The sequence below is a fragment of the Gymnodraco acuticeps genome, unplaced genomic scaffold, assembly GCF_902827175.1.
Source record: "Gymnodraco acuticeps unplaced genomic scaffold, fGymAcu1.1, whole genome shotgun sequence".
Classification (NCBI taxonomy): Eukaryota; Metazoa; Chordata; class Actinopteri; order Perciformes; family Bathydraconidae; genus Gymnodraco; species Gymnodraco acuticeps.
The window spans coordinates 3,006,838-3,029,181 of NW_022991216.1; the positions used below are offsets into that span (position 1 = coordinate 3,006,838).

At 41.0% G+C, this 22,344-nt stretch overlaps 2 protein-coding genes across 2 annotated transcripts in view; both read left to right on the forward strand.

Moving 5' to 3' along the window:
* Positions 1 to 2,652, forward strand: part of aif1l (allograft inflammatory factor 1-like) — a 38,734-nt gene extending 36,082 nt beyond the window's left edge. Inside the window, 2 exon segments of the mRNA XM_034238987.1 lie at positions 975 to 1,026; positions 1,028 to 2,652. Coding sequence (XP_034094878.1) covers positions 975 to 1,026; positions 1,028 to 1,063 — 88 coding nt within the window. The 3' untranslated portion in view covers positions 1,064 to 2,652.
* Positions 2,653 to 6,851: 4,199 nt separating this feature from the next.
* Positions 6,852 to 20,403, forward strand: prkaa1 (protein kinase, AMP-activated, alpha 1 catalytic subunit). The gene is made up of 9 exons (XM_034239003.1): positions 6,852 to 7,073; positions 9,519 to 9,660; positions 14,561 to 14,654; positions 14,976 to 15,120; positions 15,371 to 15,458; positions 15,577 to 15,801; positions 15,931 to 16,450; positions 16,607 to 16,733; positions 19,060 to 20,403. Exons 1-9 carry the CDS (start codon positions 6,977 to 6,979, stop codon positions 19,341 to 19,343), a joined length of 1,722 nt encoding a protein of 573 aa, XP_034094894.1. The 5' UTR covers positions 6,852 to 6,976; the 3' UTR covers positions 19,344 to 20,403.
* The last annotated feature ends 1,941 nt before the right edge of the window (positions 20,404 to 22,344 follow it).

The window sequence follows — 22,344 nt, forward strand, 5'->3', positions numbered from 1 at the left end:
AGGAAATTAAAGACAGGCATTCGCCCTGAATAGCTCCCGTCAGATCACTCACTCCGCTGTGTTCAGTCTGAACCAGCATTCCCCTCACTCCCCTTTGTGCTTTCCTTCATTCCTTTCCTCTCACTCAGCGCTCACACACACTGTAGCTGTGGCTCTGTGTGTATTCTCTTGCACATCCTGCCTGTATCGTTTATACTTGTCTTTTTCACATCCTTTTACTACGGCCTTCTTTATATTTTACTTTCTGTATGCACAATTCCATGGTGCTGAGGGCATTAAACAAAGTATTTATATCTCTGCATGTTTAAATACATACTAGTTTCAGTGGATTTATGAAATAGTCGGTTGATAGAAGCGTTAAGATAAGATATTACTTTATTGATCCCAGTTTGGGAAACGTTTGTTGCAGCAGCATAAAAAGACAAGGCATTGTACAATAACAATTCAAAGACTAGAAATAAACAAGTACACATAGTGAATTGTTGCTGCTCTTTTTACTCGTGTGTGCTAATTAACCGATATTTCTATAGATCTTTGACTTTTTAATATTTATTTAAATTAAAAAATTGTGATCAAGGAGCAGACAAAATCACCCAAAACCATTTGAAGACGTCAAATGATGTCCGTTTTTTTTATGTTATTGACCAAATGATAAGTCTAATAATTGTATAAAAAATATATATAAATTGATAATGAAAACTAACATTTGTTGCAGCCCTTACTTTAATAAAACACATACAACAAATGTCATCACATTGAAAAACATGAAATAAAAAAACAAGAAATTAGCATCATGATTGATTGCTTTTATTGTGAGGTTAATAAGAGAGAAATAAGTAATCAACCACTTTATATTAATAAACATCTATGTTGGAATGAATCGTACAGTGTATGGACAATGTGTGTTCTTTTAAAAATTGCCAGTGCGTTTGTGTTTTATTTGCTAATGAATGCATTTCTCTCTCCCTCCACAGAGTGCTGATCTTCGAGGACAAAGCCAACGGCGGCGCCTGCAAACCGGACGGCCCCCCCCCCAAAGCGGGACATTTCCAGCCTGCCTTAACTTATATCAGAGTGCTGGTGGAGCAGAGGGACCGTCGTTGTCGTCGAGTCGTTCTCTTAACATGTGGAGTGTTGTGTTGTGTGGGACCAGGGATGGAGAAGTTGTGATACATGGTGTGTGCAGAGTGTTTGTTATTTTGGAAGAATGAGCCCACAACTCACTAAATGATGTTTGACTGTGAATATTCATCTTATTTTCCCTTTAATTGAAATGTAGCGTTGGTTAGTTGTGAATCTGCTTCATAAATGATATTTTGTAGTAAGTGTTTCATGGATACATTTTAAGGGAAGACTCCAACATTTTCCAGTTTTTTTCTTTCCTTGTTTCGTATTGAGGGCATTCATTTTAGTGAGGCGAGAGTAGGATGCTTTTGAGGAAGCACGAGGAAAATGAAAAGCAGTTTTCCGGCACATTTCCTGCACTGTCCTCACTCAGTGTTGTTGGATGGATTCCTGCCAGGCTAATCTTGGTCAGCTTCTCTCTTTAGATCAGAGATTAGGCCCAGCCCATTTCTTCGGGGTCAGAGTCATCAAGCTTTGGAGCCTAAATACTGATCTGGCATCAGTAACTAGGTTATCATGGCCACCTCATGATCTGAAAAACATTTTTTCTAGACTGTACTGCTATGCGTTTTTAACATTCACTCACTCGTTGGGAGAGGAATAAGAGATCATGTTGACCATGTGACTTTCAGTTTCAGTGTGTGGCTTGAATAACAGCAAATCTGACTTGTTTTTAACATCTGTAAGGCTAAAGCACAGGAGTTTTGGAAGGAGTGTGATTTAAAGTCACACAAATAAAAACAAATGTACATAATATACTACACTCAGTACAATCATATTCTTTCCAAGTGCCTCAACCTGAAGATACTGTAGAGCTCAAACAGATTACAAAAGGAGGGAGTGCACAGTTCAAGCAGTCCTCTTAGCTTACTAATTCAAGAGAACAGTGAAATAATTGTAATTTCTTAGTTTTGATGATGTATGTTGAATTATATTGACATGATGTTTCCACAACATTCTGAGTGAAGTGTTGTTTTTTCCCTTTTTCTTACCAGGATTTTATTTTTGTAACATCCCAGAAAGTGTTTAACCTGTTTAAGTGATTTAATGTTTAGTTTACCCTTCATTTTTCTTGCAATGCATACATATGTTATTTCTCTTTGTTTTAGGTGATTTTTTTTTCTCCCCACACTTCTTTCATCACCCCTCTGTGATGGGTTCATTGTCCTGTGAAATGTGTGCCTCAGTGTTCCCTTAACTCACTTACTGTGACTTTGGTACTTGTAGTATTTTTTTAACCCACTTAAAAATGTCTTAAACTATTATGTCAATTTTGTTTTCAGTTTGACAGATATATCACATCTTTTAATGTTGTTTAAATGCAAGTGTTTGCAGACACCAAAGGAATTAAAGTTATTCTTACACTGGCCTGTTAAGTTCTGAATTGTTTTTGAGATCTATTTCAAATTATTTGCTAATTTTGAGTCTGAAAAAAAGACATGTTTTGTTAAATGGGCAAACATGAGTGTCTCAATTGTGGTTAAATATAGTTTTGTATTCACTAGTAAACATCAGTGATTTTCAGAACCGTTGTCCCTTTTGTGTTTGTATGAGGAGATGATATTCTACATTCAGAGGGAGATTAATGTATTCACGCTATTTGCTGCAGCCTCCAATCTTGCATATAAAAGAAGAGTAAGACTCACAAATAACTCCATAGTCATAAAGACTGGCTGACCATGAGCTTACATACAAACTCCATGCAACAAATGCTTGGCTTTTGGTGCGGGTAAATGTATGAATGCATTATCACAATTGCATAAACATCCACCAATGTATCTAATGGCAGAATTATAGTGTGTGATTTTTGACCGACTGGTACATTTTGTAATAATGCTTTGATTCCATATATGTTGCTATCATTAACTCCATGGCACTTTATGTACATCTGTATGCACACCTCAGCAATAACATGTTTTAATGAAAAGTCACTAACTGCTAGTGCAAAGTAAACACTCACTTGTTTTATCTTCTGTAAAGGCCATTCATATTTATGCCATTATGAGAGCAGGTGCTTGAGGGTAGAATCGTGTTGGTAAGCAATAATGAAATTAGCATGCTTACTAGCGGGTCCAGTAGGATCAAAATAGAAACCTCTGCAATTAAAATGATAATTAATCGTTCATGCAATAAGCTGCCAGGACCTTCTGTGTGCACAGTGGAATAAATAACAGAGGGACAGTGCTGCACATTTGTTTAAGGAAGGATAATATATCCAGCTAATTAATTACACTGAGCCCTGGACCAATGTAATCTGCTGTGTTTGTATTAATATAACGTTTACATCTTTAGACAGGATTTTTGAAAGGATGTCTAATTACAGGATTCTGCTGCATTGCTGCTACATCAGACCATTTCACTCCCTTTTCTCTCACATAATACTATTTGTATGTTTCTGTTCATCCTCAGTCAGTGTGCTTGAGCAGATGTTGCACAATTGTTTCTCACCATTGACCCACTTGCTGTTTTTATAGCTCCAGAACAATTGCCAGGTATGGCTGATCAAAGTACTCAAAAGGTGTGTCATTCTGTATTAATGCTCCTTTATGGTCTATGGCTGAGTGGAACCTGAAGGCAACAACACTGCAGGGCATTTTAGGACAGGACCTCCTTCTCCTCCTCCTCCTCAGTATCTGCTCACATGAACAAACACTGCCATCTACTGTTGGCTCAGAGTCAGGACATGACTGAGATGACTGGTAATGAATGAAGACTGCTGATTTAACAAGATATGGAGAAAGAGATAAAGACTACTTGAAATTGATTTATGAAAATTAGAAGCTACATTATCTCCTTTAGTAACACAAACTGCCTGAATTGAATAACAAATATATCATTTTATGAACTAGGAGGGATAAAGAAATCAAGCTTGAGCTGTGGGCCTCCAATAAGACCATCACCAGAAGAAAATTACAACAAAATTATACACAGGTATAAAACAGTGGTAGATGTAAGGTGTAATTAGGCCTATTTCCCTCATATAACGGTGCAGTCGAAAAAGCGGTTCAGAGAAATTGGGACACATTTATTTTAAAAGAGTGAAACAAATAAAACGTAGGAGTAGTCGTAGTAGTAGTAGTAGTAGTAGTAGTAGTAGTAGTAGTAGTAGTAGTAGTAGTAGTAGTAGTAGTAGTAGTAGTAGTATAGTAGTAGTAGTAGTAGTAGTAGTAGTAGTAGTAGTAGTAGTAGTAGTAGTAGTAGTAGTAGTAGTAGTAGTAGTAGTAGTAGTAGTAGTAGTAGTAGTAGTAGTAGTAGTAGTAGACTAATAAAATAAACGTTGACTCAGATTGAGCCAAGACGTTTAACTTCTTTTAACAGAAATCTTGCGTGACAAACTGAAAGTGTGGAGTTTAAAGTAAGTATTATTTTGGAAGTACTGAGACTTCAATGAAAGACACAATTTGAGTTGCATTATGGGAACTGTAGGATTCAAGCGAGGTGTATGTGATAGGCTGTTTTGAGTTACTTGAAAACCTTTTTGAACTTGAACACCATATCTAACCTTTGACCTACTTCCTAAAGTAAATGCAAAAAAGAAAAAAACTCTGGATTCATCGTCAAAGAACATCTTAAGCAACTCTTCTTTTCTCATTAAGAGCCGAGCACAACCCTGACATGGTTGGTTTGGGGGTTTTGTATGTATGGCTTCCTGACAGAAAAAAATCCTTTATTTTTATCTTAACCTGACCAAGTGTAGTTGTTACCTAAAATGAAGGAGATTTCTACCTAAAATCAGACTTCTTCCATGTGCCAACAAGCTCTATTTGAATCAGCAAGATAAAGAAGCAAGCACAATATATCGCCAGTGAGAAGACTCTGGGTGATCACATCTGCAGGTTTTTTTGTATCTAAAGCCGTACAAAAATGTTTTATTGACAGACATTGATTGGCCTACACTTCTAAAGTTCCCACCTGATACATTGGAACATAAACAGAATTAGATATGCATGCACTTTATTGTAGTGATGCTAAATGACTTCTTGTGTCCTCAAATGGGGAAGTCTAAAACGGTTTAATCTAATCAGTATTCTTAAATCAGAAAACATATAGAGAGAGCAAAGCACACACACACACACACACACACACACACACACACACACACACACACACACACACACACACACACACACACACACACACACACACACCACACACACACACACACACACACACACACACACACACACACACACACGTGTACACCAAGTGTCATTGAGCAGGACTTTGGTACTATGTTAATTCCTACTAAACCACTCTGGGGAGCCATGGTTACTTTTCACCAGGCCAGACCTTCTTTAATAATTGCTCAATGACTGAGTGAAACATGTATTTTTCCAGCCTGTCCATTGTGTTTGAGAAAATAATTAGGGTATTTACTGTTATTTAAGATATCCCTTAAAGTGCAGAGCTTTGCTGTTCTTTAGGTGATGCTTTGTGGCTGTGTGGTCATACTATTACTGTCACTGATCAGTGCTTTACATCCTAACAAACTAATTGTTATTCACCATGTGTCTCACAGTCTTCCAGGCCATTAGATACAGTATTTGGTTCAAACTCAAGAATCATTGAGACCCAACAGCAACTTTTAGCTGCCTTTGACTTTCTGGAGATGCACAGAACAAAAATAAGTGATATATGTAGGATATCCAAGAAAACACAGGGAGTTCATGTATTTTAAATAAAAAAGTAATACATTATGTAAAAACAAAAGTGAAAGTGAATAGTGTGCTGGACTTGGAATCAGGGGGTAGCATGTTCGAGTCCCATTGCAGTCAGCATGTCGTTGTGTCCCTGGGCAAGACACTTCACCCCAAATTGCTCCTGTGGGGATTGTCCACAGTACTGAATGTATGTAAGTCACTTTGGATAAAAGCGTCTAACAATTTGACCGGTCCTGTTTTAACTGCTATTACATTAACACAAAAACCATTAATCATCACCAAATGTCATCACCCTTTCAAACTGTAAATATTGTATCAGACTACTGGTATACATGAACAACTGCAGTAAATATACAAATAATAGACACTGAACGTATTGCGTGTGCCAGGTGTGATCCATGTGGGGGGATGGGCACATAAGAGCGGGAAATGTGTCAAATTGTTCTCTGTGTGTGTGTGTGTGTGTGTGTGTGTGTGTGTGTGTGCGTGTGTGTGTGTGTGTGTGTGTGTGTGTGGGTGTGTGTGTGTTACAAAGTTGACTAAATCATCAACATTTCAATGAAAGTGGTGATCAGCAATTTATTATTTGTAAATGTCTACTGTGAAGGATAGGCTATCACAAAGCCTTAATGCAATCGAATGTAAAACAAACAAGTTATGATTGATGGAAGTAGTAAATCGGTCAGATTTGACCCGAACACAACAGAGGGTTACGTTAGTATGTTGATGGTATTACGTTTGTACTTTAACTTCAGAATACTTTTCTGGACTTTTACTTGTAGGCCTAACACAGTATTCCTACACTCTGGTACTTCTACTTTAAGTTAAGTATAAAATCTACTTCTGCACCTCTGAATATTTAAAAATATGATTCTGGAATGGGCCATTCTGAGTACTTCTGGTAGCCTACTTTATATATATTTTGATGCTTAGTTATACGTTAGTACTTTTACTTGACTTAAAATATAAAACCATACAATTGTTAATATAGGCGTTTCAAATTGTTCAAGTTAGAACTTGAAGGCACCATACTACGCCGCCTACGCTGCTGACGAATCGCGCAGCAGCCGCGGCGCCGCCTCCCTCCGTGTGGAGCGCAGCCGCCGCTTGAGTAGAGAGACGCACACAGCGGAGTCCGGCCCATCTCTGCTCGCAGCTAGCTAACCCCGCAGCAAGGCCACTGCGGGAAGATGGCGACGGAAAAACAGAAAAATGAAGGAAGAGTTAAAATTGGACATTACATTCTCGGAGACACACTCGGAGTGGGGACGTTTGGAAAGGTTAAAGGTATGTCTGACGGTCCTGACGTCTGTGCGTCCTGCCAACTGAAAGATGGTGGCTGTTAGCTGTTAGCCGCTAATGTTAGCATGCTAGGAAAAGGCTAACTTGTCGCAACGCCAGAAACTAGCTAGCACACTTGTTGTCATCTTAGTTAGCTTAACTTGTGTGTGACAAACGTGGCGATTTATGGGTGCTTTAGCTGCAGTTTAAAGCATACAGCCACACAACACAAGTTGTATGACATAAGTATTTTATTTAACAACATAATCAGTCAGCGGTGGTTGCGATGCGAGCTAGCCGGAGAGCCACAAGTCGCTTGTCAAGACCAAGACACCGGGAAGTAAACCCCCCTGACTGCTGTTAGTTAATATGTCTCAGTGCCTATAAATGAGTACCATTTAGCTATGCTGATTCATATCGTTTTTTGTATTTCTTTTATACGTAATATGTTAAAGTTATGCAGTTCTGCAGTCAGTGCTGTAACTAAGTACATGTTCTAAAGTACTGTACTTAACTATCATTTTGGGGTACTTTTACTTTACTTGAGTATTTTTGCTACTTTGTACTTCTACCCCACTACAATTCAGAGTTAAATGGTATACTTTTACTCCACTACATTTATTTAATACATTTAGTTACTTTGCAGATTTGTATTAATAATGTGAAATATAATCAACACATAGGCTATGGGTTGTGTTCTCTGACACTTGGTGAGTTCCCTGACACACCGGGGACACATATTCATGTATAACAGACGTACAAAAGTGCATTTTGCATGATAGGTCCCCTTTAAATAAGACATTAGTTCCACCTGGAGTAAATCCACAAGCTACCCTGCAGTATACAAAGTCATTAAAACTAGCTGCACCTTTACCAGCTTTGAGAACACTTTAATGCATCAATAATTATACTCGTAACAGTTGATATGTTATTCTGTAATAGACCAATCTGCATAATTAGTACTTTTAGTGGAGCAGAGAGAGGAGCTGTGGATTATTGTTATTGATGAATGCATCATTGTTTCTTAGGGTCAAAAACACTAAACTCACAACTTAAAATGAAAGTGTTTAGTTTATTTAATAAGATAAGTTGCAATTTGGTGCTAGATATATAGAAGGGGGGGGGGGGGGCTCCGTTGGCGGGGTGCAGAGCCCCTCCAAGACAATGGTAGGGGAAACACTGCTATTTACCTCTGAATTGTAGTGAGGTAGAAGTACGAAGTAGCCAGACATTGAAATACTCAAGTAATGTACTAGTGTATCGAAATTGTACTTAAGTAAAGTAGTAAATCTACTTGGTTACTTTGCACCACTGCATTATGAGTTATATTTGCCATTCTAATTAAAGACAGATTAATGGGTTTTCTTTGGTTGGGGAGGGTGCAGTGCAAACCCTGCAACTTGTACGCCCAATGTTGTCACTCCAGAGGGCGGTACGGTTAGTCAATACATAGCTTTGCTTGTATCAACACTTATTGGTCTTGCATATCAATTGGACTTACTCAAATGTTCCATCTTAGAAGTGCCTCTGTAATGGACTGATGTGATAGATAAAAGGCTCTTCTAAAAAAAACACTTCTGCGGGCTGCTTTCTGCTTCATCATGCAGGGCATTGCGTCTCCTAGGAACAATTGATTAAGCCATAATATACCTAAATGAAGTAAACCAGCCAGGCACTGACACAACAACCACAAGCTTTTTCATTTTACAGTCAGTTAAATCTCAGTGAGTCATCTCTGCACTAAGCGTCTTGTTGTTGTTAGAAAGAAGACCACAGTCTTTGGTCTTTGATTATGGTTTTGCTTACTGGAGACATTCATAGTTTGCTTCCAGCACAACTGGTAAATCAATAACAGCTGTAAACTAACTCCCACTTCTTTGCACAATCCCTTCAGATGTTATTTGGTTTTTCTGTATTTGTCTGTTGGATTGTTATTTTAAGATGTTTTAATAGTTCTTGGTCTTTAGAGATTTGTGTCAAACTTAAATATATAGCCTATTACTTTATATGAATTAGGTAATGCAATCACAAAAAAAAAACACTTGGACTTGGAAGTTCCCCTTATCTTAACAGAGCATTTAAGTGACTTTTAGCTCATGGTTTTCATTTTCAGGCCCACAGCTTCATTTTGGTTAATTGTCTAACTGTCTCAGCCTCACCCCCAGATGCAACAGGCTGCTGCTCTGTGTATTCTGTGTAAAAAAAAAAGAGCAACAGTTTGCAAAAACAATTATCATATCAACTTTATATAAGGCTATGATATATAATATGTCAATGTTGTTTTCACAGCTTGTGTCTGCGACACCCAAGTGGTACAATTATAAGTTACTGCAGGTCTAAAAAGTCTTGCATTGTTCTATAACGATGCTCCTTAAATTCTTAAATACTTTTATACGTCCTGGATTGTAATTGCATTTACTCATGTATGTTCATTTTGTTTTTATCCTGCAGTGGGTCAACATGAGCTGACCAAGCACCAAGTGGCGGTGAAGATCTTGAACAGGCAGAAGATTCGCAGTTTGGACGTGGTGGGAAAGATCCGCAGGGAGATCCAGAACCTCAAGCTTTTCAGGCATCCTCACATAATTAAACTGTAAGTCCTAGATTACACTCTGCTCGCTGCTCCATAATCCCCCTGCCGGTACATTAAAGCCACCCACTGAGCTATTTTCAGGCGTTACCCTGTTAAGCCCGGAGCCCCCGCCCCCGGGGGCTAAAAACAACAATATTCACAAAACTGTGTCTCAGGGCTTCTTAACCTGTTGAGCCTCACGGCCCCGCGGGCGGGGGCAAAAACGCAACATCTGCAAGAAACAGAGTCTGAGGGCTTCTTAACATTTAACAAACTATGTATGTGTCATACCCACTTAACGGGAAGAAACTCAGCTAACTGACGATACGAACCATTTTTACCGAAACAAAACACAAGTCTACTTGTGGTACTACTACTACTAATAATACTACTACTATTATTACTACTACTACTAAATGAGCCCTGTGCGAAAAAATGCTAGTTTTTTTTGGATTCCTAAAGCTTTTAGTCTGCTATCCCATCATTCAAGAGTGGTTTTCACAATAAGTAATGTTTTGTTTTTTGGACGGACACTATCATTTACATTTCTTTACTATGTTCAATCTGAATTTACTTTAAAATAAAAAAAATCGATATTGATTCTGACTTTCCTCTATCCAACTCACAGGTTTATCATTACTTTGAGAAAACAGATTATTAATGTAGCCCGTTTAGAAGGGAAGATATAGTCATTTGTTCTGGGAATGTCATTTTCGAGCCTGAGACCTGAAAAACAGACTCGGGGCTTAACAGGTTGATGGAGTGTTTTAGAAAACACCCCTATCCCAGTCTGCGTTATTGCATCCTCCCTGTTGACCTTTCATGTTAATATCAAAATTGCTTTATCATTGTTTTTCATGGAACTTGCTGAGAGATCAACTACACTCAAATGTATTATTCACTGAGGGTGCATTCACTATGTATTTACAGAACCCATAGGTCTGTATTGAGCATTGTAATACAGCAGGAAATAATAATAAACTCCATCTTTTATCTGATTGTTTTAAAAAAGCTCAGGCACTGCTGACAACATCGACATGTGTTGATGCAGATTGATACATGACAGCGTGATGTTCATGTTTCTTTCCAGGCCCCCTCACTGACTGCATGGTTTTGACTGAGTCATTGTTCAACCTCACATGTCCAAACTGACTGCGACAGTATTTAGCGGCCGGCTCATTACACTGTTAGTCAAGCATGTATTGTAAGCACATCAAGCCTGCAGTAAACACTGTTCATTTGGAAACAGGAAGATGCTCTGTTGAGGTTACACTGCTGCTGAAAGAGACACTAATCAGTACTTCATACTAGCTATTTGAATGTCCAAACAAGCAGCAGAGGACCAAGGCCAAAGCCACAGGCTTGTCAAAACGACCATGAGGTGTGTCTTATTGCCTGAAATACCATCTGCATGTCCTGCATGCACAAGAATGTCAACGCCATTGAGAGAAAGAGAAAGGGGAGATCACATCTTTGACAAACACTCGGGCTGAGGGCATGGCGTTGCCTGTCTAGAGTGAATAATGTCAAGTGAAGCAATACAACACATTACAGCTTCATTTGGTTCACAGGATGTGTGTAGTGATTGTGAATGATTAGATGAGCAGTTAGTCAACATCTGTCACATCTGCTAAGTTGCATTTCTTGTTGGCTGTACCACAATCCCTATTGTCTTTACCTTTGCACGGACAATGTAATGATTGGAGATTACACATGAGACAGACACTCTTATTCTCAAATATCTAACACTGTCACCTTGTCATGACTTTGATTTAAGTCGTTTTAAAACATCTCTATTCAGAGCTACAGGGATTACAATGCTGCTGACAGAAATGTCAGCTTTTAGCTTACTCTGCTGCTTGATGTTGACTATGAAAATCACAGGCCTCTTAGCCAGTGTAGTGTAAATAGAGAAAGGTATGATGGGTGCTATTGTTGATTCTGAGGTTCAAGAATTTCTAGCTAATCCCTGCACTGAAGGGATTGGTTGCTGTCCAATAACACATTCTTCAGTCACTTGATCAAGTTTGAACTAATGCTGCTGCAATACAAGTTATCTGAAATACTCTAGAGGGTTGATGCTGTACTTCATACCTTGCAGCCTAGATAAAACCACAGATGTGCTGAGTCATGGATGATTTACATAGTGGTATATGTAGTAAACATATATGGATGTTTGTGTTCTTTTGGTTTCACGCCAGACGTGAGAGACATGTCAATACGTCGCCCATTCGTTTGCCATGAATTCTCCGGACAATAACACTGACTGTGTAGAAGGTAGTTGGCAGGGTTAACTCTTTTGAATGTACTTGAATTCTTATTTATAGCTCTACAGGGTAATTACTGGATGATTTCTGTATTGCAGTACATGTGTAAAAGGGCCTTTGGGGTGCTCTCACTCCTGATGTTTGTTTCATGGGGCCCAGTGAAGACAAGCATGAGATGCTGCAATGAAACGGGTTCATTAATTATGTCATACGGTGTCTTCATTTAAAGGAAGAGTTTCATTAAAGCAAGGCATAAATTACCAAGATATTCTATTTTAGCCAAACTGCTGCATTGTCGTTTTACCTTACCTAAACAAAAGCACACACATGGGTCTAGATCAGAGTCCTGCATCGGGTCGGGTACCCGCGGGTACCCGACGGGTGACCCGCAAAAAAGGTGATTCGCGGGTGGTATTTTTTTCAAATGCTTTTTTCCGGGTTCGGTTCTGGGTAAAACAAAGATGATGCGGGTCGGGTCGCGGGTATTGCATAATAAATATATTAAAATAATAATAATTTAGTTTAATGTTTAAAATCCTCAGACCTCTCCCCCGCGAGACCGCGCATAATCATAACCTCTGCAGCGCATCAATCTGCTGCATTCAAAATGGCTGAGCTGAAGCTCTCTAGCGGAGAATACAGCATTTTCAATAACACTTCCTCAAGAGCGAAATCCAACGTCTGGGAGGCTTTTGGTGTCATCCTAGATGGAGGAAATAACCAACATCCCACGCTTTTTGAGACAAATTTGCAACTGCGTGTGTTAATAATTGCACGTTTTCACTGCTCATAGGCTATGCGGGTTCGGGTCGGGTTGCGGATCTTGTGCCGACGGGTCGGGTCGGGTTGCGAAACTAATTGGCAATATGTGCGGGTAGCGGGGCGGGTTCGGTATTGCACGTCGCGGGTGCGGGGCGGGAGCGGGTCTTGAAAATCAGACCCGTGCAGGACTCTGGTCTAGATTAGGGCTGCACGGTATTGAAAAAACTGACATCGCGGTTTTCCCCCCCCCTGCGGTATATATTGCGGTTTTTTTAACCTGTTAAACCCCAAAGTCCCGGCGGGTACTTTACTTTTTTTTTTCACGACAGTGTCTCAGGAGATCGTAATATTTAAGAACCTATTAATGTGTTATACCAGATTAATGGAAATAATCTCAGTTTACTGACGATACAAACCATTTTATACCAAAACAAAACACAAGTCTCATAAGAAGCATCTAAATGACCCCTGAGCGAAAGATGCTAACGCACTTTGGCACAGAACTCAAGATAAAAGTACCCTTATTACTTATCGTAGCTGCACTTACAAGATATCCGATTAAAGCTGAGGTTCCACAGATTATTTAGGTATATAGTATCATCACTGAGTCATCCGAACTCGGACAGGGGAAGCAAACACAGACATCACAACACGTACCTTTACGTAGCTTCGAGGGGAGATGTCTCACCGTAGCTGTCAATCTGATCAAAAGACGTGTTCAATGGCATTAAAACGAGAAAGAAAAAACGCGGCTGAATCGGTTAATCCATAGGTTTTTAACGTCTCTGTATAAAAAAATGATTTAATTTATAATCCATAATTCCATTTTTATGTAAATATCGCAGAGCAAAAGTTAGCTGCTAATGGTAGCCACCAGAGTGGCTGCTGCTTCCGGTCTTGGCGATGCGGAAGTCTCTCACACACACATTACCAAATAAGGACTGTGTGATTTCCCCTCGATTCCATTGGCTCTGACGGTCAGAAAGAGATGTCACATGTCAAAATCCAGCAAGGTGGGCCAGAGATATGGAAAATCCACCCAAATGGAACCAAAAGAGTTTTTTTTGTGCTAAATCTGTCTAAAAAGGTCAAATATCAGGGGAAGTTCTACACACACCAACACATGAACAAATAAGGAGTGAGAGTGACGACGCGTAGCCCAAACCGGAAGCTGCATACCACCAAGGTGGCTACCATTAGCAGCTAACTTTTGTGATCCGATTTTTACATAAAAATGGAATTATGGATTATAAACAATTGCTTCAAAGCCACATATACATTATCAACCTATGGATCAACCGATTCAGCCGCGTTTTTTCTTTCTCGTTTTAATGCCATTGAACACGTCTTTTGATCAGATTGACAGCTACGGTGAGACGATCTCCCGTAAAAGCTCCGTAAAAGATACGTGTTGTGATGTCTGTGTTTGCTTCCCCTGTTGCGAGATCGGATCGCTTAGATACTATACTTAAATAATCTGTGGAGTCTCAGCTTTAATCGGATATATTGTATGTGCCGTTTCGATAAGTAATAAGGGTATCTTTATTTTGAATTCTGTGCTAAAGTGCGTTAGCATTTATTAAAAAAAAATGAATAAAACCGCATGTCCCTGCGGTGTGAATACCGCGCATGCGCATACCACGGTTATCGCCATGACACGGTATATCGTTCAGCCCTAGTCTAGATATACTTTGTGTTCATTTTGTTGAGACATAGAGAAATATTTCCTCTGGCCACTTTTCTTTTCTTCTCTCACTTATTCCACAGTTGCATACCAAATCAGGGATATTTATTTTTCAATTTTTTTTACAAATGATGAAGTAATTGGAGCAGTGTTACATATGTAATTGTTTATGTCCCACAAGATTGTCATGTTGTGTTTCTGTCTGCAGGTATCAGGTTATCAGCACCCCGACTGATATCTTCATGGTGATGGAGTATGTCTCAGGAGGAGAGCTATTCGACTACATCTGCAAAAATGGAAAGGTAATACACCATGATACTGGAAAAAGTCTTAATGTCTGTTTTATGGATGTACCATATTTTCTTTCAGTCTTTCCATTTTTTCATATATAGCAGATGTTGTATATTTTATAATCAGTGAGGGTACCAGATCATAAAAGTGCATTATGTACTTTTCAATGTTATTGCCAGCTTTTGGTAGAGATACATCAACCTGTCAACCAAAAACCAACGGCGGCTGGAAAAGATATCGAAGCCCGACAGGAAGTGCTGCTTAGTCAGCTGTGATGTGCCAACTGAGTCACAGAGAAGATCACACCTAATGGATAATTTCTGCTTTGACAGTTGGAGGAAAAGGAGAGCCGTCGGCTGTTTCAGCAGATTATTTCAGCGGTAGACTACTGCCACAGGCACATGGTGGTGCACCGGGACCTGAAGCCTGAAAATGTGCTGCTTGATGCACATATGAATGCCAAGATTGCAGACTTCGGTAAGTGAGTCTCATCCTAAACTCAGGTCTTCACAGGTGATTACGTTAATGTTCAATTTAGGACACACGAGTACAGGACTTTGTTCACTAACTCGAAATGAAATGCACAATAAAAAGGCTAGGGAGCAATGTTTTAATGAGCAGGTCCCCGTTTTGATCGGCATCATATGTAGAGATAAACCAATCTAATATGCCTTAATGCGATAAGGCTGATACTGACCTTATTATAACAGTGAACAACTCTGTGCAGGACTATCAAACATGATGTCAGATGGAGAATTCCTGCGAACGAGCTGTGGTTCTCCAAACTATGCTGCTCCTGAGGTCATCTCAGGAAGGTAATGTTTCTATATGTCATTGGAAGGTGATATTGACTCGGGACTCAAACACTCTCCTACTATGTTGCTAAGAAGTTGCTTTCATGATCAAAAGATTGTTTATTTTTCTCATTCTCAGGTTATATGCTGGTCCAGAGGTGGATATCTGGAGCAGTGGGGTCATTCTTTATGCCTTGTTGTGTGGGACGCTTCCCTTTGATGACGACCACGTGCCAACACTCTTTAAGAAGATCTGCGACGGGATCTTTTTTACCCCGCAGTATCTCAACCCTTCTGTAATAAGCCTCCTCAAACACATGCTGCAGGTGGACCCCATGAAAAGAGCCACCATCAGAGAGATCCGGTAAGCCTGACGTGATTTACTACAAATCAAACTATTTCTTAAACCACCTTATCTATATTAGTCCTACTTTCAGTGTAGCATTCACAGTATGTGCTGTGTTTAATACAACAAATATGGTGTCTTTCACAGAGATGATGATTGGTTCAAACAGGGCTTACCAAAGTACTTGTTCCCTGAGGACCCCTCCTACAGCAACAACATGATTGACGACGAAGCCCTGAAGGAGGTCTGTGAGAAGTTTGAGTGCACAGAGGAGGAGGTCCTCACCTGCATATACAGCCGCAACCATCAGGACCCCTTGGCCGTCGCCTACCACCTCATCATTGACAATCGTCGCATCATGAGTGAAGCCAAGGACTTCTACCTGGCGTCCAGCCCTCCGGACTCTTTTCTAGACGACCAGCTCCTGACCTCCACTGGTGCCACTGTGTCCGGCATTGTCAAGCCCCACCCCGAGCGAGTGCCCTTCCTCTTGGCGGACACTCCCCCCAGGCCTCGCCACACTCTGGACGAATTGAACCCCCAGAAGTCCAAGCACCAGGGAGTAAGAAGGGCCAAGTGGCACCTGGGCATCCGCAGTCAGAGTCGACCCAACGACATCATGTCTGAAGTCTGCCGGGCCATGAAACAGCTGGATTATGAGTGGAAGGTAAAAAAGAAACTAAGAAAGAGGACACAAATAAACCTAAGAGAGTGCTTTCATTGTATCTTCACATTATTGTAAATAACTATTTGTCATATGAGACTTCCTTTTTAAAAAGATTCATACAATCATTGTTTTATTCACCCTTTGTAACGCTTGCAGGTTGTGAATCCGTATTATCTACGTGTGAAAAGGAAGAATCCCATTACTGGGATGCAAACCAAGATGAGCCTTCAACTCTACCAGGTGGACAGTAGAACCTACCTCCTCGATTTCCGTAGCATAGACGGTAAGTTACTAAACTATTTTCTATCAGTTACTTTTCCTAAGATGTGAAGCTTTCTGTGTTTCATATTAAAGAACAATTATCAAAGCTTTGGAACTAAGAAAAAGTGGCTTTTTGTCTAAAAAGACAGTTCACCCAGAATCAAAACACATTTTCCTCTTACTTTTAACATGTATTTTTGTGTTGCTTTAAGAACTGCAAAGGATTGCCTTTGAGTCCCATAAAGTTTGAGAGAATGCATTTATACGTCTGATACTTCCAATACTCCAATAACTTAGACCGAAACAATCTGAGACATTAAATAGCATGAATATACCTTATTTTTTACTTTTCATGAAACCTGTACTGTTAAAGTAGAAACATGTGTTCTTTAAGCCCTGATTTCAGCTCCCTGTATCTAGGTAATGTTTACCTGGTTTCTGTCCTGTGGTATGCTGTGTCAGTGTAAACTTTATCAATGATTTACTACGGGGTTGAGGGCTTTAGCCCAGTCAGTGTAGGTGTGCAGCGGTGCCTCAAAGGCAGAGATAAGAGTGTTGTTATGAGCAGTATCATGGTGGCACAGGCATGCTGTGTAAAGGGCATGAGACTACATTTTGGCCCCAAGTCAGCCAAAGAGTTAATGTTTAGCTGCAGCTGTAACTGATGGCTTTATGGAATTGAAGGCTGATTAGTTTCGACATTAGAATTAAAGCTTATGAAGCGCCTTAGTAACCGATTTGTTTCAGCGCATGCCACATTACTGCAACATGAATTCCAGCCGGGTCATAACCCTTCTCTCCCCCATGTCTCGAAAATGATAGAGGCCCTATTGTGCTTTTCCCTTTCCTGTAGTGTGTTATAGGTTGTTGTGCATGTAAACGGTCTGCAGAGGCTAAAATTCCTGTGTTCCCTCCAGAGAGAGTTTCTCTCCCACATACTGCCTTAAATGCCTCCATTGGACTCCTTTGTTTACTTCTGACATCACTATGGCCGTATCTCATTTCCGAGATGCCCCTCCTCGACTCCTATCCTCGTGTCTAGGGGTCGACCTATCGAGGCCGATATTCCACATTTGACAGATTATCGGTATCGGCTTTTTTACCGTTTTTTTTGGCTGCAGTCACCACTGTTCATGAGCAATGTCCCGCCCACAGCGCTATCTGATAGGCTATTACTGAAGTGTCAATCAACACTGAAGATTTTCCGGGCTGCAGCCAGCCAGAGAGGCGGGACCTTCTCAGATTACAGGCAGGTGCGAAGAACACAGACAGAGGCAAGCAGCAGCAGTGAGCGGTGTTTCGAAGGTAAATCAGTTGAAAGCCGAAATTCAAGAAACATCCCAATCCCCTATGCCGAAGTTGCAAAAACACAGCGATCTTACGATCCAAATACTCCAATTCTATCAGTTTCCCAGTTACAAAGGGACAGGGGGGGGGGGGGGAGTGGGTAGCGTCTCACAGCGGAGAAACTGTGATGCGCTGGGACGGCTGCTAGTGGAGCCTCGCAGCAACTCTGCTTTCTGCACCACAATCAGGTGCTGCTGAATTGGGACTACTAAATGAGTGAGACTCAAATATCAGAAGTTCAGAACAAGTTTTAGTAGTTTTTATTTTTACTTTACTCAGGGTCACAGAGAGGAAACCAGTTTTAAGATGTTGAAAAGTTAATTAAACATAAAAAGGCATTTCATAGAAGTTCTGTTATTCTACATTTTGACATCAAGATTTTCTGATTTTACTGCAGATGTATATCGGTTCCAAATATCAGTTATCGGTCTCCTTGATTACTAATAATCGGTATCGGCCTTGAAAAAGCCATATCGGTCGATCCCTACTCGTGTCTTAGTCCCGCCCACAGGAGATGCAAGCGGAGGAACCGAGGAGAGAGGAGGGGAAGCAGCAGGCGGTTAGAGAAATGAGAACTCCTCTCCTCTGAGCGGTCATTTTAAAGAGACGTCCATTAATGATGACAGGAGGCACAGCAGCCCTCTGTCTGATGGACAGATGTGTTCATGACCACTTATATATTTACTTTGATTCATTCACAGTGCGGTATAATGAGACAATAACAGGCTACAGATGTGGAGACACACACACACACACACACACACATTTATTAAATATTTTAGCATAAAATAAAAAGCTGTTTGCTCAATAAAGTCTCCCAACAGCCTACAACCTAATTACAACTATGTATACCTAATGTTTCTTTCTAAAGCAGGAAAGATATTCAACACATTAATATATTAAATGTGTACTGTGGGTATAGATCTTCATATGGAATTAAATCAAATTGTTTTTTTGTGTGTGGATTTAGTATAACACTTGTTTTGTCTTTTGTTATTCAGATGATATGGTGGAGACCAAATCTGGATCTGCGACCCCTCTCCGATCTGGGTCTGTGGGCAACTGCCGCAGCACTCTAAAGAACGATGTGGAGGGGGCAGAAACTCCAACCACGTCTATCCCTGTGCCCCTCGCCAAGGCCGCAGAAAGCTCCTTAGCCTCATCGTTGACTTCATCCATCGACTCAACGGGAGGGGCGGACACCGCGATCGTCCCTCGACCGGGAAGCCACACCATCGAGTTCTTTGAGATGTGCGCGAATCTTATTAAACTACTTGCACGATAGCTTGCAAAACAATCGCTAGCCTTTTTTCCTCTCCGAGTGTCTTTATAGCAATAAGCATGCAACCGATTCATGGCTCAATTCATCCGGGCTGAGGATGAAGTGATTGTTCCATGGCACTGACGCAAGTTAGTGTTCCCTAAACTGAAGGGATGTATACTGAGCTGCCATGGAATGTAAGGGGGTTATATGGAAAAGTGAAAGACGAGCTACTCTAAAGCTAGGACAGAACAACATTAAGGAGGGGGTTTTACAGTTTCCTGATCAATTTAAAAAGCAAATGTCCACATCCCAACTATACATATATACGCAGTTGATTACACTGAATTGTCTGTACTGTAGCCAGGGAGCACTGCTTTCCAATACAAGGAACAAGATCAAGTTTTGGCCTGCAGAGAAGGAAGCCACGCGTTGGGGGTGGGTGTTTTTAGGTGGCAGTCGTAAAGGATGCAGGATGCAGGAGGCACTTTAGCACAAGTTTCTTTAATTTCCTGCTGCTCTTGTTTTCCTCTCGGTGGGGTTCAGAGAGGTGGTGCAGATGTATGGGGGCTCTGCACTGGCTATAACAAGGGCTGTCATGCCCATCACATTCATTGGACTCTGAAGAAGTACAACGACCCCTTTATTTCTGTCTTGTGTCAGGGACTAAAGAATGCTTCATCAGATTTATGTTTAGTCTTTGGAGTTGTCAGAGACTAAATTGTCATGGTTTTGTCCTTGTTGTAAAAAATTGAATTTGTCTGTCCCCTACAGTTTTATATATAAAGACGTGAATATATTTATCAGTGGACGGAGTATTGCTTCTATTGGACATGGATTTTTCGTTTTCTTTATTGCATCAAGATCCGTTGCTGGATGGTATATATTTTCCTTTTTTACTGTCTGGTTTTTAAATCAATATCACAGCTCTGTTTCCTTCAATCACAACTATTCTGATACTTGATTGTCTTTCCATATAAATATAGCCTGCTTTTACCATTTAAGAGGTATTTTGCCATGACAGTCAAAATCTAGAAATATCATTTTCAGTGTCATTAAAACGGCAAGTTGAGTTTTGACTTTTTTTTGTTGTATTTTCTTTTTCTTATTTTTATTTAGATTCATAATTAGGATTTTTAAGTATGATTACTGTGTGAAATGCCTTTTGCCTACATCCAATTTGTAGATGCCAATCCATTACAAGTGTAGAGGCCTTGGGGCTCAATTTGAAAATGATAAGTAGCAATTACATGCAGCGCATGGCGATGTCTGATTGGCAGACAAGCAGGCAGCGCATGGCGATGTCTGATTGGCAGACAAGCAGGCAGCGCATGGCGATGTCTGATTGGCAGACAAGCAGGCAGCGCATGGCGATGTCTGATTGGCAGACAAGCAGGCAGCGCATGGCGATGTCTGATTGGCAGACAAGCAGGCAGCGCATGGCGATGTCCTGATTGGCAGACAAGCAGGCAGCGCATGGCGATGTCTGATTGGCAGACAAGCAGGCAGCGCATGGCGATGTCTGATTTGGCAGACAAGCAGGCAGCGCATGCGATGTCTGATTGGCAGACAAGCAGGCAGCGCATGGCGATGTCTGATTGGCAGACAAGCAGGCAGCGCATGGCGATGTCTGATTGGCAGACAAGCAGGCAGCGCATGGCGATGTCTGATTGGCAGACAGCAGGCAGCCATGGCGATGTCTGATTGGCAGACAAGGCAGGCAGCGCATGGCGATGTCTGATTGGCAGACAAGCAGGCAGCGCATGGCGATGTCTGATGGCAGACAAGCAGGCAGCGCATGGCGATGTCTGATTGGCAGACAAGCAGGCAGCGCATGGCTGATGTCTGATTGGCAGACAAGCAGGCAGCGCATGGCGATGTCTGATTGGCAGACAAGCAGGCAGCGCATGGCGATGTCTGATTGGCAGACAAGCAGGCAGCGCATGGCGATGTCTGATTGGCAGACAAGCAGGCAGCGCATGGCGATGTCTGATTGGCAGACAAGCAGGCAGCGCATGGCGATGTCTGATTGGCAGACAAGCAGGCAGCGCATGGCGATGTCTGATTGGCAGACAAGCAGGCAGCGCATGGCGATGTCTGATTGGCAGACAAGCAGGCAGCGCATGGCGATGTCTGATTGGCAGACAAGCAGGCAGCGCATGGCGATGTCTGATTGGCAGACAAGCAGGCAGCGCATGGCGATGTCTGATTGGCAGACAAGCAGGCAGCGCATGGCGATGTCTGATTGGCAGACAAGCAGGCAGCGCATGGCGATGTCTGATTGGCAGACAAGCAGGCAGCGCATGGCGATGTCTGATTGGCAGAACAAGCAGGCAGCGCATGGCGATGTCTGATTGGCAGACAAGCAGGCAGCGCATGGCGATGTCTGATTGGCAGACAAGCAGGCAGCGCATGGCGATGTCTGATTGGCAGACAAGCAGTCATTTTGCCCACATTCCCTTGGAAAAAAAGTTTACATATGAAACAGGTTTGTGAGCTTGGATTTGTGAAGCCCTTCCTGGTCGATTACATTTGGGATAGAAGAAAAAAATATCACACGAGCATTTAGATCATAAATATATGTGGGGGTGAATTATATTTGATACAAAAAATGTCATACTACTCTTAAGCTCACAAAGTTTAAGATATGTATTTAATCACAAGTTTGATGCATCTCCCTCCATTTCCTGTCCACTGTCTTAAAGTTTGCTGCGGTTTCTGTTGTTTGGCTGCCATATTGTCAGTATACTGTTAATCGGGTTTATGTCAGAAAAAGTTTGAATGCAGTGCTGGTCAGAATTATTGGCACTTTTTGCAATTGTAATGGTTGGAATCGACTACATATTTTGACAGTTTTCATTCACAATAACTTCATTAGAAATTCACAGATTATTTTAAGTGTTTGTATCACCAAAAAAAAGAAAATAATTCACTATAAAACACAGAAACATCTGATTGTTTTTGCCATATTACGTCAGTCCTCAGTTACTGCTACCATCTTTTAACTATGGTGCGGGAAATAGAA

Coding starts and splice junctions, on each gene's coding strand:
- prkaa1 (XM_034239003.1), top strand. CDS start 6,977: ATGGCGACGGAAAAACAGAAAAATGAAGGAAGAGTTAAAATTGGACAT. Junction 15,121..15,370: donor TGCCAAGATTGCAGACTTCG/GTAAGTGAGTCT, acceptor AACTCTGTGCAG/GACTATCAAACATGATGTCA. Junction 16,451..16,606: donor AGCTGGATTATGAGTGGAAG/GTAAAAAAGAAA, acceptor TAACGCTTGCAG/GTTGTGAATCCGTATTATCT.